Source organism: Alligator mississippiensis, chromosome 4 (assembly GCF_030867095.1).
Source record: "Alligator mississippiensis isolate rAllMis1 chromosome 4, rAllMis1, whole genome shotgun sequence".
Classification (NCBI taxonomy): Eukaryota; Metazoa; Chordata; order Crocodylia; family Alligatoridae; genus Alligator; species Alligator mississippiensis.
Window position 1 is genome coordinate 25927194 of NC_081827.1, and position 17357 is coordinate 25944550.

At 43.0% G+C, this 17357-nt stretch overlaps 1 protein-coding gene and 1 long non-coding RNA gene across 4 annotated transcripts in view; one reads left to right on the forward strand and one right to left on the reverse strand.

Moving 5' to 3' along the window:
* LHFPL3 (LHFPL tetraspan subfamily member 3) overlaps window positions 1-17357 on the forward strand; it is a 477206-nt gene that overhangs the window by 409302 nt on the left and 50547 nt on the right. Inside the window, exon 3 of one of the 3 annotated variants that reach the window (XM_019487478.2) lies at window positions 12741-12788. The exons of 1 other annotated variant lie outside the window; for it this stretch is intronic. In XM_019487478.2, the coding sequence (XP_019343023.1) occupies window positions 12741-12757 (17 nt within the window). In that variant the 3' untranslated portion in view covers window positions 12758-12788. The remainder of the gene's footprint in view (window positions 1-12740; window positions 12789-17357) is intronic. One more of the 3 variants, XM_019487479.2, reaches the window with a different exon arrangement.
* Window positions 1-17357, reverse strand: part of LOC109283145 (uncharacterized) — a 104079-nt gene that overhangs the window by 19546 nt on the left and 67176 nt on the right. The gene's annotated exons all lie outside the window — the stretch shown is intronic.

A 17357-nucleotide genomic window follows, 5' to 3' on the forward strand; every position in this document is an offset into this window, starting at 1 on the left:
ATGGGGAAAGGGTTTGTTGGCAAGGGAGGCTAAGTACTATCACCCAGATGTTAAACAGAGGAGTCCTCTGTGAGATAGCCCCTCTACTCTTATGCCAAAGCTATAGCAAGATGTATTGGTAAGCATACTCCCTACATTTTCCCCACAGGCATTATTTCTGTTCTTGCCCTTCACAGCTGCCGATCCTGATCCTATGAAGTGCTAAGGGTCATCACCTTCCTCTAAAGTGGAAGTTGGTGGCATTTATTAGTGCAAAGGAGGTGCTTGGCATCTCACTATATTGAGCCACTCTATCAATCAGGTAACCAAAGACATGTGTTAGCGTTATGACTAATGGTGTCTCCAGTGGTCAGGTCACAAAAAGGATAAGAGACCTACTACTTGCACCAGATAAAGGCTTTGAGATTTATCTTGAGTGGGAGAAAACTGGTTTCTAAAGTTAGAGGCATCCCTGATACTTCTACTGTGTGTAGGGTTGGTTTAATGGACCTGGACATCTTGCACTTAAAGTGGTTTTAAGGCGGTGTAACTTTTAATTTACATTAATGTTGAAGTGCTCAGATTCTAGTCCTGTATGCAGACCATAGCACACTGGGCCTGAAACCTGGGCCTAAATAACTTAATTTTAACCAAGGTGACTGTACTCTAAGAGCTTGTCTTTAGAGCATTATTTTATTTTAGAAAATCATAGAATCATAGAAAATCAGGATTGGAAGGGACCTCAGGAAGTCACCTAGTCCAACCCCCAGTGATTAGTCATGATTCCCTTCACATCCAAGTTATAGATAAGATGGAGAAATGTAATGCTGGATGGACTTGTTTTGGTTTTGAAAACACATAGCATCTTTTCCACAGCCGCTGTTCTTTAAAGTAAACATTGTACTATAAATTACTCTATAGATTTGTAAAGTGTGACTTAGACACATCATATATCCTGTAAGTGCTTTAAAATTAATTTGTTCTTGAATGTGTCCATGTATGAATGAGTTTGACATAAGCCTCTCAATTTTCTGCTCCACTACAGAAAGTGTACAAAGTACAAACTGTAAATCAACTTCCACATTTGCTGAGTTGGCTGCTCAGCTATGAAAAAGAGTCTATCCACTATTTTAAGAAGATTTAGATATAAAAATAATAGTGTGTGCAATGGAGCTAACATACCGCTGTGGGACATTCTAACTAACAATGCTAAGACTAGTGAAGGAACAGCAGGGTGCAGGCTCCTCTGTATTTTGCAAAATAACAGGCAGAAATTGCACAGAGGCAGAATTACACCCTGATTTTGCCAAGTCCTCCATGTCATTCGCAAGGAACCCTAATGAAGCCAGTGCTCATGTGCAACTTGTACATGTGGGATATTAGGAGAAAAGTGACATGTGTTGGATGCCTGGTACTGCTGGCAGGAGCAGAGCTAGGAACATTTTTAGCCAAATACTTCACTCACTGAAATACACAGTCATTCCAAAACAATTCATGAATGTGAGATGAATTTGTGACTAATTCTGTCTGGAAATAAGTTTGAAAGGTAGCTAATGATGTAGGATGTCCTAGCCACCAGGAGGTAGGGTATTCAGGGCTTGGCTGTTCTCAGTCTCTCCTGTCAACTCAGTTCTACTTTGTATAAAATACTTAAATATCCATTAGAGCTAGGACTGGAACCCAGGTGTCTGATTTCCAAGGAGAATTTCCCAATTACCAAGCTATAAAGTTATCTTCTCATGTGTACCCTTTCACTCCATGAATATATACATATTTTAGACAACGTGGAACAAATCCAACTGAGGAAGTTCCACCTCAGCATCCCACACTACCTGGGAGATAGGAAGCTGTCTCCAAAGGTAGGAAACTCTGCTCTGACTTAGAGAATGTTTTTAAACTTGGGTCTCCAACCTACTCAGTAAGTCACTGGGTAATAGAGGCAATGGTCAAGCTCTTTCTCCTCCTGTTTTATGAAACTTGGCCAACTTTTCTGTACTCTTTTGACAAGGATCCAAAATGAAACATTTTGGATCACTGGAAGAGAAATGTTAGGTTTTTTATTTCAGCAAGAAAAAGCAAAGCATTTTTATTACAGATTGATCCAAACCAGAATTATTTTGATCGTTTGTTTGAGCTGTGAATTGAGAAAAAAAAAAAAAAATCAGTTATTCCCACCGCTCTCTTGGTGAGAAGCCTTGACTCCCACTGCAGTCTGTGACTAGAGGAATCCAGGGGAAACACGAAGCAAAGGAAACAGCTCTAAAAGGGAAAAAGCTAACATGGGTCTGACCCAGCTGCCTGAACAAAGGCCTGACCTCAGGGGTTTGGGAAAGGGCCTAGCTTTATGGATTAGTTTTAATATTGAAATCTGAGTAGGCAGAGTTTCTCCCTCAAGCAGAGAACTGTGTTGGGGAACTGTAACAGGTATCAGCTCTGGGCCGATCTAAACGTGGCCCACGCACTTGTTCCTGGGGCAACCGCCTGCCTTTTCTCCTGCCACACCTTGCTGTTAATTGATGTTAATTAGCAGGAGGCTGCCCTTTTACTGCCCCAATGCCAGGGGGCACTATCTGCAGCTCCATTTCCTCCCCTACACCACAGCCCATGCCTTGCCGATGGAATTGACTCTGTTCAGTCTGGGCCTTGTTATAATCTGGCCCCCTTTTTCCCTCTCTGGACCCTGCGTGACCCTGTCTTGCTCTGTCCCCTCTCCTGGGGCTTCTCAATAAAGCTGCCCCCTCTCCTGGGGCTGGGGTCAGTGCACCCCAAATGCTGTGCCCTTGCTGGCACTGGGGTCCCCACACAGCTGGGTGCCCCCTACAAGGCCTCCTCCAACCCCTAATAGCCTTGCCTAAACCACCGGTAATTAAACAGCAACAAAAACACAAGCCCCTGGGCTGCAACATAAATTAAAGCCACCCAGCTAAAACATCATTCCTTAAAACACCCCATGGATGCTCCGTGCTTTACCCGGCTCAGGCCTCTCCTTTCAGCTTTGCTCAGGGAGAGCTCCTTCCTCCCTGGCTGCTGACAGGGAACTGCCAGCCTGGCCTCAGTCCCTGGGCTTTATATGGGAGCCAGGCCCTGCCCCTTCTGGTCAGCTGACCTCCTCTGGTTGCCCTGGCAACCAGCAGCTGTGCTCATTACTCCCTGCTAGGACTCTTCCCCTAGCAGTTTTCACCTTTCTTAGGAGCAGGGCACCTAAGTGCTCTGCGACAGGAACACAAAAAAAGCCCAAAGGAATCCAAATGGACTAATCAAACAAACATACTCAAGACCTGACTGTTTACAGGATCTTGAGGGAGTGGCATTGTTTTTGTTGTATTCAGATATTACAATCATTATATATTTGTATTGTTCTGTATTTTAAAAGATGGGGATAGGTTTTCCCAGGTCCATTAATTAGATGAGTTAAAGGAGGCTCACAAATGGTTGTGAAGGTGAGAGAGGCTATGTAAACTCAGGAGCAATATTACACATCATCCATCATGTGAAGGGTTTTTTATTTCTAGATAGGCAGGCAGTCTTTTTTTGCAGACTCTTGTAAACACAGATATAACAAAAATCGGCACGTGCCTTTTCTTGTAAGGAGGTAATGCTAACCAAAACTTTGCAGCATTATTTTGTTCCATTCTTCTAATTCCAAATTCATTCTTGCATAGTAAATCTACATGGTAATTTGTTACATAACAAACCTTGTAATTGTACAGTCTAAATGTCGATCCATAGACGTGGTACATTCCCATTTTAGGCTTGATCAAGGCGCTCAGTTCCAGGAAATCCCACTGAGCACTGTGGTCTGAACAATCCAGCAACAACTGCTCTGCTCCAGGCCTGGGGCAGGAACCCTATGCATCATACTGTCATTCCTGTTTCCTTTTTCTAGAGGCAGTGATATACACTAGCCCTTTTACTGACACAGATAACACTGCTTCTCTGGGCAGACTCCGATATACTTGTCAGTCCCCATCCCTGCCTGTCTCTTCCCCACCCACTACAAGAGAAGATAGGAACCAGCCAAAAGGCAGATGCTCTCAACTTCTACAAAAGCTTGATCGAGGAAGGTAGCCAATGCAAGACTCCAGTCCAAGAAAGCATTTAAGAATGCACTTAATTTATCTGTATGCAACGAAGTGCTTCATTATATACTTAAGCCCCACTGGTATAAGCATATGCTTAAAGTTAAGCATTTTCTTGAGTGATTTGCTGAACAAGAATGGACAGGGAATTGTGACTTCAGAATAGGTAATGAGCAAGGATCCTGGTTGTAATCTGTTAAAAAAATATTTTGGCATTTGATTTTGGTTTTTTTATCATGGAAAATCAGAGCTTCCCCTGCCTCCCTTCACTTACCAGGACATACATCCAACCGCAGCTGTATCCCCCTCTGCTTTGTGGCACTGAACAGCTGTAACACGCCATTGCCCCTGACTCCCAAGCCACAGCTTCCCCAGCCCTGCCAGTGCCCCTCACTCCTGACCCACGGTCCCCTGTCCCCACGGGGTGGGAGGGGGAAGGACACTGTGCCTGGCAGAGGTCACCCCACTGGGACCACACCCTTCCCCTGGGGTGAGCTGAAGAGGGCTCAGCCTAGCAGCATGGAGGAGCCTTCCAGGTCCAGGCTGCAGCAGCACAAGCATGGCAGGAGGCACAGGAAGCCCATCACCCTGCCTAGACCCAGCTGCTGCAGGGGGCTAGATAGACCATGTGGCTGGGAGTCTTGGTGCTGTGGCAGGAAGGCCCAGCCTGACCCCCCTGAGGGGCCTGGCACTTCCTTCCCCATCCCACCCACCATGGCAGCAGGATCAGGATCCAGGCACAGGAGAGGTCTGCAGACCTGGCACCATCTGCAGCCCCAGCCCCTGCCAGCGGGGGCAAGGGGAAGCCATGGCTCTGCAGGTGGGCAGTGCCTTCTAGTCGCTCAGCCACACCCTCCCACCGCCCCCTGCCTGTGGCTTGCTCCCTGCCAGCGGTTTCCCATTTCAAAGGGGAAAATCTGGGTTTTTCTGCATTTTTCCCACACAAAACAGAAAACCTGAATCCCTGGTAATGAGAAGCTGTTATGGAAGGCAGGACCACTCCCAACAATATCAAAACAGTGTGGCTTGATGGACTGAACATTGACATGGGTTTTAAAGAGGAGTCTTCTTTCTTTATTCTGCCACAGGTGCTCTGTTTGGCTATAAGTTAGGTCCCCCTCTATGCCTCATTTACAGATGGGGAGACCCCCATCTGTAAAATGGGGATAATGCCACTAACACTCCTTTGCGAAGCATTTTGAGATGTATGGATGAAGGATCTGAGAAGCTGGATTGTCATCAAATCTATAACAGGTTTTATGGAACTACCAGGCTTCCCATGTGACTTGCACAGGGAGAAGTTCACAACTTACCGTAGAAGGAAACCAGTAGAAGTGAAATGCAGGAGCAATATAGATCTGTTTCTTTGAATTACAGATTATTTAGGTTACCTCATTCTAGACATCCCGAATTCAAAGTAAGGGATAGCAGTGCAACATGAGGTGGGTAAACAGGACATATGCCCTGGGGTCTGTCTAAGGGGAGGGGTGCCAGAGAGCCATGGGGGCACCTCACCCTGGAGTACTTGCTTGTCTGCCTGCCTGCTGTCTTACCTCCCTCAGCTGGCACTTTCCAGCTCCAGAATGCAGCAACACAGGAGCAGACAATGGGTGTCAGGGTTCAAGGTGATCTGGGAATCCTAGTTTTGTAAAGCAGCAGTGGAGTTTGCTACTGCTGGCGGGAGGAGGGAGATGGAGCAGGGAGAACTGACCCCCATTTTTTGCTGCCAAATTCAGCAGGGTTTTTTTTTGTTCTCTAGACATGGGCTTCAGTAGCAAAAAAAATAAGGTGCCAGTTTCCTCCCCAGCAGCAGCAAACTCCACTGCCAGTTTGGAGAACTACAGTTCCTAGAGCACTTTGCACTCTGCCCTGCCCTTTGCTCTGGGGAAAGGGTGAAGAGGGCTACCGAGAGTAATTTTCCTCTCTGCTATACCTCAGGCTAGGGATTTAGTTACCCTACGAGTATCTGTCAGGAAGAAAGTAATTAGGCAATAAAAGGTCTTTCAGCAAAGTGTCAAGTTAAGGAGAGACAATATTATTCTATTATAATCTAACAGCCTGATCCTGATGGTAGGTGCCTTTAACTTTCTTGGACACCAAGAAAGCTGAGAATGGACAGCATCTTGCAAGAGGCACTCAGCATCTCTTGGAACCAAGCCTTGACACACAATAATAATAGGGGTCTCTGGTGCAAATATTTTTGCATTAAAGTCAATGCACATAGTGCTTACGGGTGTAAAGGAAACCTTTCACTATAATTGCTACTCATCTAAGGTCTCTGGACTATTCATTCGTGGGTATTTTTGAAGCGCCTGATGAAAGTGTCTCTGATGGCCTGCTTTTGAAAATCCTTATTCTTCAAAAAATGATTTGAAGGCAAGTTTTGTTTCAGAAGATATGATTGTCTAAAAAGTGCTAAAGAGCGTCTTGCTCAAGAAAAATGTGCTAACAGCTGTAGTTTAAAATAGATAACGTAATTTGACACATAGTGGAAATTTTCTGCATATTACAAAAATAGCCTCTTAAGTTGTTCTACAAATGTTAGTCTGACAGTTCCAGCCCCTGTAGAGGATTACAAAGTACTAGCAGTACTCACCTTCTGATGATGTACTGCTGAGTCATCATCATCATCTATTGATAGTATGCTTAGCATCTTCTTCTAAATATATATTTCTGTTAGTTGTATAATGTATAAGACAGGGAATGCAGGGACTATATTATTTACAGGACTGGTATTGTAATATTTTAGAAGTTCCATCTCATTCCATCAATACAGGAGATCTTTCAGTTTCTGTAAAACTATTTTCACTTTGCTGAAGCATCCGTTGCATTCCTCTTTAAAATGGTACTGTTTCTTAAGATTAAAAAAAATATTTCTTATAATAACAAAACTTAACCAAAAACCTTTTTCCTCAAATTCTGTAAGTCACAGATAAATTCAAGAGGCCTGATTAGTTAAGGATGACTAAAACACACTGGATCGTAAGAATTTAGCCACTGCATCAGTATTTCTCCTTTTAGTCGTGCTATGGTTGTTATAAATAACTGCTTGCTTAATCAATGGAGACTAATTAAGAAGACAGAACAAGGCATGCTTTATTATAGTATTAAGTCCTGCATGTTGCCATAGGCAAGCTGTCATCAGTATCTCTAGAAGTAGATTATAGATATACAACATGGAATGTTTTATTGTAACCATAATTAAGCCATAAAAGGACATTTGGGGTTTTTTTTTAAAGCAACAAAGAGTTTTACACCAGTGTAAAGGAGAGCAGAATGTGATTGTAACTTATTTTAGAAGTCAGAGTTTATGATAAATGGAATTGCTTCCCCCTGGAACCTGGAGTGTCCAAACTGGATACACAACTAAACACAAAGGGCCAAATTGCCAGTATAAATATTAGCTAAATCCATTGAATTCAGCTTTGCACTGGTGACAATAAGTGCAACGTCTGGCCCAAATCATTTAATTTACACGCCAAATATATAGTGCTGTAGATGTCACTTAAGGCCAGATCCTATTCATTTTACTTACAGTAGTAGTTTAATTGCATTGTCATAATTGGAATGAGTCAAGCAAATAGGATGTATTCCTAATAGGCCCCAGTTCTTTATACATGTAAGTAACTCTTCTTGTGAGTATTCCCACCCTCCTCAAAGGGCAACTCCAAATAGGCCAAACTCTTTAGGACTGAAGCCCGAGTCAGGATATACTTGAACAGGATCATTTCATAGAATCATAAAATCATAGAAAATTAGGGATGGAAGGGACCTCAGGAGGTCATCTAGTCTAACCCCCTGCTCAAGACCATCCCCAACTAGATCATCTCAGCTGAGGCTTTGTCTAGCGGGGTCTTAAAAACCTCCAAGGATAGAGAGTCCACCACCCCTCTGGGGAACCTGTTTCAGTGTTTTACTACCTTTCTAGTGAAAAAAATCTTCCTAATATCTAACCTAAACTTCCCTTGCTACAACTTGAGACCATTGCTCCTTGTTTCATCATCTGTCACCACTGAGAATAGTCTAGCTCTATCCTCTTTCAAACCCCACAGCAGGTAGTTGAAGGCTGCTATTAAGCCACCTCTCAGTCTCTACTCTAAACTAAATAAGCCCAGTTCCCTCAGGCTTTCTTCATAAGTCATGTCCCCCAGACCCAAATCATTTTCATTGCCCTCTGCTGGACTCTTTCAATTTGTCCACATTCTTCTGTAGTGCAGGGCCCAAAACAGAACACAGTACTCCAGATGTGGCCTCACCAGTGCTGAATAGAGGGGAATAATCATTTCCCTTGATCTGCTGGCAACACACCTACCAATGCAGCCCAATATGCTGTTAGTCTATTTGGCAACAAGGTCACACCGCTTACTCATATTCAGCTTATTTTCCACTGTAACCCTAGGTCCTTTTCTGCAGAGCTGCTGCCTAGCCAGTCAGCCCCCAGCTTGTACTGGTGCATGGGATTATTCCAGCTTCAGTGCAGGACTTTGCACTTGTCCTTGTTGAACCTCATGAGATTCCTTTTGGCCTGATCCTCCAATTTGTCTACGTCACTCTGAATCCTAGTCTTACCCTCCAATGCATCTACTACACCCCCTCAGCTTGGTGTCATCCACAAACATGCACTCTATGCCATCTTCCAAATTGTTAATGAAGATATTGAACAAAACCAGCCCCAGAACCAATCCCTGGGGCTCTCTGCTTGATACCAGCTGCCAACTAGACATCGAGCCATTGATTACTACTCTCTGAGTCCAATGCTCCAGACAGTTTTCTATCCACCTTACAATCCATTCATCCAGCTCATACTTCCCTGGGAGAAGTTGTGGGAGACTGCATCAAAAGCCTTGCTAAAATCAAGGTACACCACATCCATTGGTCTCCCCACATGCACAGAGCCACTCATCTCATCATAGAAGGCAATCAAGTTGGTCAGTCATGACCTGCCCCTAGTGAATCCATGCTGACTGTTCCTAATCACCTTTTTCTCCTCCAAGTGCTTAGAATTAAATTTCTTCAGGTTCTTCTCCATGATTTTTCCAGGGACTGTGGTCTGTAGTTCCCTAGATCCTCCTTTTTCCCTTTCTTAAATATGGGCACTATGTTTGCCCTTTTCCAATCATCTGGGACCTCTCCTGATTGCCATGAGTTTTCAAAGATGATGGCCAAAGGCTCTGCAATCACATCAGCCAACTCCCTCAGCACCTTTGGGTGCATCCCATCCTGCCCCATGGATTTGTACACATCTAGCTTTTCTAAAGCATCCCTAACCTGTTCTTTCACCACTGAGGGCTGCTCACCTCCTCCCCAAACTGTGCTGCCTGGTGCAGTAGCCTGGGAGCTGATCTTTGGTTAATGCTAGTAAATCATAACTGGTGCTTAACAGGTATGAATCTAGAAATGGTCAAAGGGATAAATGGGGTTTCATAGAGATGGAATTTCTAACCTCCAATTCTTGCAATATAGAAGCAGCAAATATTATACTGAAGAAAGAAGTGGAAAAGATAAAATGCTGTTAATAGCACTTATTCAATATAATACGATATTTCCCATTATTTTTCAGCCTCTTCATCAAGCCAAGTACTTTGCCTTCTCCCTCACTATATACAACCTGCATGTGCACTGATCAACAGCATCATGGAGTGTTCCATGTTTCATTGCTTAAGTAATGTATGTGTAGGAGTCAAGCCAATAAATCATTTTTGGCAATACTCTAGTAGCAATATATGTGCAGTCAAAGCTTCCAAAAAAGATGGAAGTCTTGCGAGGTCCTTTAAAAAATGCATGCTTTTCTTGCCATCTACAATGAATCTGTAGGAAGATTAATACATTGATTAGTTTTCATTAGACATATGTCTGTTATTCAGTCAGTTCATCTAGATGTTTTGAAGTAGCTAATTTCTCTGGTGTATCTCAAGGTTGTTTGAAATTAATACAGGTTAGAAACTAAAACATTTGATGCTATTTTGGTGTTCTATGATTTATGTGTCAAATCTACTTTTAAATCCTTTGGGAGGTTAAACATAGTTTGTCAAAGTGATACTGGGACTGCTGATCTATTTTTGGTTAAAAAAATTATTGCCATAGCCTAGGCCATCAAACACTCTCTATTCTAACTTCCAGGTTGCTTCTTGAATACTACAAACTAATACCACTTGTTTGCTCAGCTTGAAATTCCTCTGAGGGGACTTCTTTTATTTCTTCCATCCCTGTTCAATTAGTTAATTGTTTAATAATGCTGTATAAATCTGCAAACCAACATTTTTTTCCTGATTAAAATCCTATTGTTATAGAGAAGCAAGATTTTTTTGGGTGATATTTTTTATTGGAACTACTTCATAAAATAAAATCCTTGCCTCTTGCATATTTCCTAGACCATCACAGCTACAATATCGTTTCAGCTACTCCATTACTGTAAATAACTTTTCATTCAATGAGCAAATTACAGATATCCATACAGATACCTACACACATGAAAGAAAAATTAAATTGAGCAAGATAACTAAAAACCCAGCACTTTGGATCTGAACATATTCAGCACTTATTCAATATATTATATTTCCAATTATTGTGAAGTTGAGGGAGATTAAAATCTCACCGGAGCAGGCCCTACATGAACACACTGTTAAAAGCACAAAGGTGTTATCCACTAAGGCTAGGTATAGCCATTCAAAAAGTCCAAGGCAGAACTGATCTAAGTTACATGGTTTTCTGTAAGTGGTGTACTTTAGATCAGTAGCAAACAGAATACACATTTGCCCTTTTTTGGGGGAGGGAAAATGAGGGCAGAGGCAAAGCTTAGACCGGGTTCCAGCATGTTTAAACTAGTCTGTGTGTGCCCAACTTCTGGTCTGTTACAGGTATAGACTGGTTTCCAATCCCTTATACCAGTAAAAGCATAACGTTTGTACCTGGCCTAAAAATCTAACCCAGTGGGTGCGTCTACATGAGACACTTAACGCGACAGTAGAGCTAATTACTACGCAGTAAGCATCCACATCTATACATGCAGACAATTACTGAGCAGTAATTGATTCTAATTCTGAGTAAATTTGCTACCTGCAAATGCAAGCAGCAAATTTACTCAAGATTACCTACTGCACATATGTAGACCCTGACCACGAGCAAATGTACTCCCAGTCAGCCGGGCAGCAGGGGATGGGAGATTACTCCCTGCCCCAGGAGCTGCCTGCTGCTGAGACAGACTCTGCCATCAGAGGCCGGGCAGAGACAATGTGGCTGACTACAAGCTCATCAAGGGGGATCAACAGCAAATAGGCAGAGCCCTTTTCTCCCCAGCACCACCTGGGGTGACAAGGAACAATGGTATTAAGCTGATGGAGAATAGGTTTAGGTTAGAGATCACAAGGCAATATTTTACAGTTAGGGTGGCCAAAATCTGGAACCAACTTCCCAGGGAAGTGGTCCTCGCCTCTACCTAGGGCAAATTCAAGAGGAGGTTGGACGATCACCGGCCTGGGGTCTTGTGAACCCAGCATTCATTCCTGCCTGTGGCAAGGGGTCAGGCTAGATGATCTGTTCAGGTCCCTCCTGACCCTAGCTACTATGAAACTATGAAATGTCCTCCTACCCCTGCAGGAAGGAGCTCCCAGCCACCGCACTGTGATCATGGGGCTGGGAGATCCTTATCTCCCAGTGCCAGCCTGCAGAGCTGGTGCTGGGAGATAAGGAACTCCCAGCCCAAGCCCCGTGATCACAGAACAGGGGCTGGGAGCTCCTCGCTGCCAGGGCAGGGGGACATTGTCTGGTGGCAGAGCCCTTCCGAGCAGCAAGCAGCTCCCAGCAGCAAGAAGCAATGTCCCATCTCGCATCAGGAGACAGCTCTCTCAGGGACCCATTGCAGAGCTGCAGGGAGTGGGAATAGTCTGCTGCTAGGAGCAGCAAGTCTGTTCCCATGTCCCTGCATGTGCAGACATGTGCCTGAGAGAGTTTAGTCTCAAATAGTTTACTTGAAAGTAAACTTCTCTTGGATTATTTGCATGTGCAGATGCACACAGTGAGGCTATTTGTGTGAATAAGGACTCAGCAGGTTTAAATTGTTGAAATGGTATGTGTGGTTTTAACAACATAGCCATAGCAATGAGCAGTGTATCAGCAAGACTAAAATACATGTTTTTAGTTTAATACTGTGTTCCTCATCCATAAGAATGAAAAATTTAGGCACATAACTCCCTTTGATGTAACTAATTAGCCTGGCTGGTAAGGACTCTTTTTTTTTTTTTAACTTTTACACCTTTCTTCAAATATATTTGAAGCAGTCATGTGGACACAGCATTTGAAATTACCCACCGCTGGAAAACCAGTCCCAAGAGTCTCACTTCTGTCACAGTAGGGCAAGAAGAAGTGTGACACAGTATTGCTCAAGGCTGCATGGGGTTTTTTATTTATTTATTTTGTCTTCCTCATAATTTTCCTCTGTTACTCTTAGCTTGCCATCAGGTTTCTTGACAAACCACTGAATCATCCACTTGGCTTTCAAAAAGCTCTCTTTCTACATTTAGCAAAATAGATATGTAAGTGTACCATGCAAAAAACTCCTTCCATCCTTTCCACACTGTTAGCACTAAATCAAGTAATGAGGTTGTTTACAGACTAAACAACCAATATGTGAGATCTCATTTTGTTTTACCTTAACCATTGTGTTTTTCCCTCCCTTCCTCACAGATGATGGAAATGCTTAAAACAAACTAAGGTAGTACAAAACTGACTAATGTAAGTGTAAGCATGGCACCCTATAGGCCGAGCTGTGAAATGTGTGTGTGCTGCTGCCACAGTATGTTGCATGGCTTTCTGCTATTGCTTTGTGTTTCTGATGTTAGGCAGCATGTCCAGCTGCTTGTAAGCATTTCATTTAAGAAATATATGTATATTATTAACTTTCATTTAATATTTTTTTTAATAATTTTTCTCCTCTTGTAAAATAGCTTGTGGCCGATGATAGCAACAAAGCTGCAAGCACTGCAAAAAGTATTTGTTCCGGTAACAGCCAGACACTTCAGTCCATGCCAGGATGCCTTTGGGCTTGGTTGCATAGAAATGTAAAATAAGAAAGTATAAATTTGGGATCCACATGACTCAGAACAACATCAATCACCTTGTGAACTCTTCTGTGGTTACCTCTTAAAATTATGCTCATTGTAGGGTTCAAGTCATATGTTAGCGTGGCTGACAGCTACATACATCTCTGCCTGTGCTACATGAATGCTTTACTGTAAGTCTGTTATCCTGAAATGAGTAGCTTTTGTGCTATTTTATATGATGAATGCAATGAATAAGTTGTATTTTCAAACACTACAAACAGGCTACTATGAATCAAAAATATTAGCTTTTCCTATATTTATATTTAATATATTAAACTTTGTGGGTGACCATGATGCTAATAGCACTAGTCTGAAATGGACACACTTCCCTACAGACTCCCCAGTGCTTCTAATTAATGATCTGCAACACCCTTGCTATTCTCATGCAGGGTTTCTCTTAAGCTCAGACTGCCACTCCTATTTAACTGTGTCATGATTTTGTGATGCACTGGACTAGGGAGTAGAAGGAAACTAATTTTCGTTGTGCCCTCAGCTATAATTGGAAACCAGATCACCAGAGGTGACAGGTCAGGGCACCAGTGTGCAGTATCATTTTTCTTTTTTGGGATAATAAAGTCAAAGTAGTGAAATGCAGTTAGTTACTCTCAGGATTCTCAGTTCAACTCTTTGCTGCTGAACTATTCACGCAGGAGTTCATAGTTAAATTTTCTTCCTGTAAACTGAAAATACAACTTCACACTAACATACACCATGCCTGACTTATCTGAATTACATCTACCTTCTGAATTACCAAGACTATAACAATTGGAAATTTGACAGCTGTCTACATGACACTTTTACCACTCTTCTCAGTTATCCCACATAGGAGCTACAGGTCTCTGCCTTAACGCACTAATGATTAGAACTGTCAAGAGTCAGAGAAAACCCACCTGGTGAGCAAGGTCACCTTTTTATACTCTATAACAAAACAGATCACCAGGCTAAGGAAGCTCTAATTAACGTCAAAAGAGAATTTAAAAGCAAAGGAGAAAACGGGACAGAGAGATAAGACACTCTAGAAGTAAGATTATGTTTGCAACCCTCCCAAAAGAAGGCCAAGAACCTTGTTTTCAAATATTGCTAATGCTGGGGATGAATTAGAGAAAAGACTGGGAATAAATAATGATATTGCATGACCTTTCAGTCTCCTTTTTGGTGGGTTTGTGAACACAGACAGAGTCTCTAGAACAAAGACACAGGCACAAGCTCAGTAGGCAACAGCCTATTATGAATTTATTCCTGGAAGACGGGACAGAAGCAGCTCCCTTCCTGCCACTCATCCTTCTTCTGCCTCCAAAAATCAGGATAGTTTTCATCCCAGCAGAAAACACACCCAACCCTCTGCTTCCTACTAGTGGGGTCCTGCCCCTCTGAAAGAAACCACACCCTTTGTGAGTGGTCTTGAGATGTGCCAAAAACACAAACCCACACAGCACAGCAACCTCGACATGCTGCTCCCCATTTTAGAAGAAATGTATCCTCACCTCTAAATAACAAACAAAATGATTGATAGAATCAGTTTCCTTGGACTGTGCTGATGCTACCTGGCTAGCATCAATAGCAGCAGGTGTTTCAGTAGCCCTGCCCCAGGCTGTTTTGGTATTCCTTGAATCGGATCTCTCTCACACCTGGAAATTGGAAATAGAACTGCCGACCCTTTGACCATGCAGGATTTCAGTCAATTAATATGTAATACCTGGGTATGTCTTTGACCCTCTTGCCTGGCCTCATATAGAACCTCTGAGACCTTTTGTACAATTTTTAAAGGACTTAGAAAGAGTTTCTGTAATTTAGGTGATTTCCCCATTCTGTGATGGGAGTCTCTCTCCTAAATCGGTTTTCTTATGTTATAAGGGTGAGTGAGTGACCTGTAAGTCAAAATGAGATTTCTCTTTCTTGTCACCCTATTCTAAATGATTCTCTACACCCCAGACATAGAACTTAACTGCCCCTGTACATGGCTGACATATTCTGATACAAAGTCATAAGGAGCAAGGAGCAAGGTACCAAGAACTACATATGTTAGTAAAAATCTCTTTTCCTTTCCTAAACATGACACACAAAGGTATATTGAAGCTTACAGTTGCTTGAATGTACTAGTGTGACAAAAAACAAATATTCATTCCAGCCATCTCGATTAGAATGTCAGACAAAGTTAGATTCACAAGGTTAGACAACATGGTAAAAGGGCATTAAGTTAAAGCTATGCAACAAAGCTATCGCTTTGGCTTACATGTTTTGGAAAGAGAAGTACCAGGCTTTAAACTCTAGTACTAAATTAGCAACCTGGACCAGTGTGCAGTTCTCCATTTCCCCCTCTTCAAAGAGAGTCTATCAACATCAAATCATATCTTCCACCAACTGACTCCATATTTTCTACTGGGGTGCTCAACCTCTGGCCCACCAGCCAGATCCAGCACCAGGTGTCACATCATCCAGTCTGCAGGGCTCCTCACAAGTCGGAAAATTTGGGAGCAGAAGAACGGTAGCACTGCTCTCCTCCTGTCAAATTTCTAGACCCATGGGGAGCCACACAGACCAGGCCCTGCAGGCTAAATAGGGAGGCATGGGGCCCAAACCTGGTGCACGGGGCTGAGCAAGAGTGGCACAGGGCCCAATCGGGCCCACCAACCCACCCTACACCACTCACCAGACCAACAGAGCCAAAAAATTAAGTACTACTGCTTTTGACTATGTATTTTCATTTGTTTTCCCTGTTCCCAGAGATGCAATTATTCCTTCTGCCCTTAATCTCATGGGGTTCAACAAGGACAAGTGCAAATTTCTTCACTTAGGATGGAGCAATCCCATGCACCAGTACAAGGTGGGGGTTGACTGGCTGGGCAGCAGCTCTGCAGAAAAGGACCTCGGGGTTACAGTGGACAATAAACTGAATGTGAGCCAGCAGTGTGCCCTTGTTGCCAAAAGTCTAACAGCACACTGGGCTGCATTAGTAGGAGTGTTGCCAGCAGGTCAAAGGAAGATAATTCTCCTCTATTCAGCATTGCTGAGGCCACATCTGGAGTACTGCATTCAGTTTTGGGCCCCCAACTACAGAAAGGATGTGGACAAATTGGCAAGTCCAGCAGAAGGCAATGAAAATGGTTCGGGGGCTGAGGCACATGACTTAAGAGAAGCTGAGTGAACTGGGTTTATTTAATCTTGAGAAGAGAAGACTGAGAAGGGATTTAATAGCAGCCTTCAACTACCTGAAAGGGGCATTCAAATGAGGATGGAGCTAGACTGTTCTCACTGGTGGCAGATGACAAAACAAGGAGCAAAGGTCTCAAGTTACAGCAAGGGAAGTTTAGGTTAGATATTAGGACGAATTTTCTTACTAGGAAGGTAGTAAACCACTGGAACAGGTTACCCAGAGAGGTTGTGGACTCTCCATCCTTGGAGGTTTTTAAGACCCCGCTAGACAAAGCCTCAGCTGAGATGATCTAGTTGGGGATGGTCCTGCTTTGAGCAGGGGTTGGACTAGATAACCTCCTGAGGTCCCTTCCAACCCTAATTTTCTATGATTCTAAGCAGGCTATTTTATGTATTTATATACACACATATATGATATACATACTATATATTGCAGACATTCTGTATAGTATATACACACTACAGTTACCTTAATGCCAATTGCATCATTCTGGCAAATAACATGAATATATTTTCCAAGTATATGCTGCACACTTAACCCTCATGTTAAGGTTAACTCCATGATATCAGTCCTAACTGATAGTCCTTGATCAGAGCCCCATGCTATGATGAAACACCATTCCTATGTAAGGCTGTCATTATCTACAGTGGTATCCCAATTGCCCATTACACTCCGTCTTTTCACCATTTGCCATGCTGAGCACCCCAGACTATGACATTAGTTAGTTTTTTTGGTCTCTCCTATGGTGCTTCTTTTTATAGTCTTTCAGGAAACACAGAAACTTGTGCCCAGAATCAATTAGGATCTCACAGGATACTCCCAAGCCTCTCCTGGAGAGCAGATTTCACTCCCTGCGGTCCCATTAGGTGGCTTAGAATTTGCTAAATGGCAGCTTGGGGCTCTGTTTCCTTTACTAAGCTGTCCAATGGTAGTTTTTATCAGTTGCCATCCTGTCTAAAATGTCCAGGTGTTTCGCATTTCTAGCAGGCTCATACCCTATGATATTTCTAACTTACACTGGCATCCCAGTGGGCCTTGAGCAGGGTG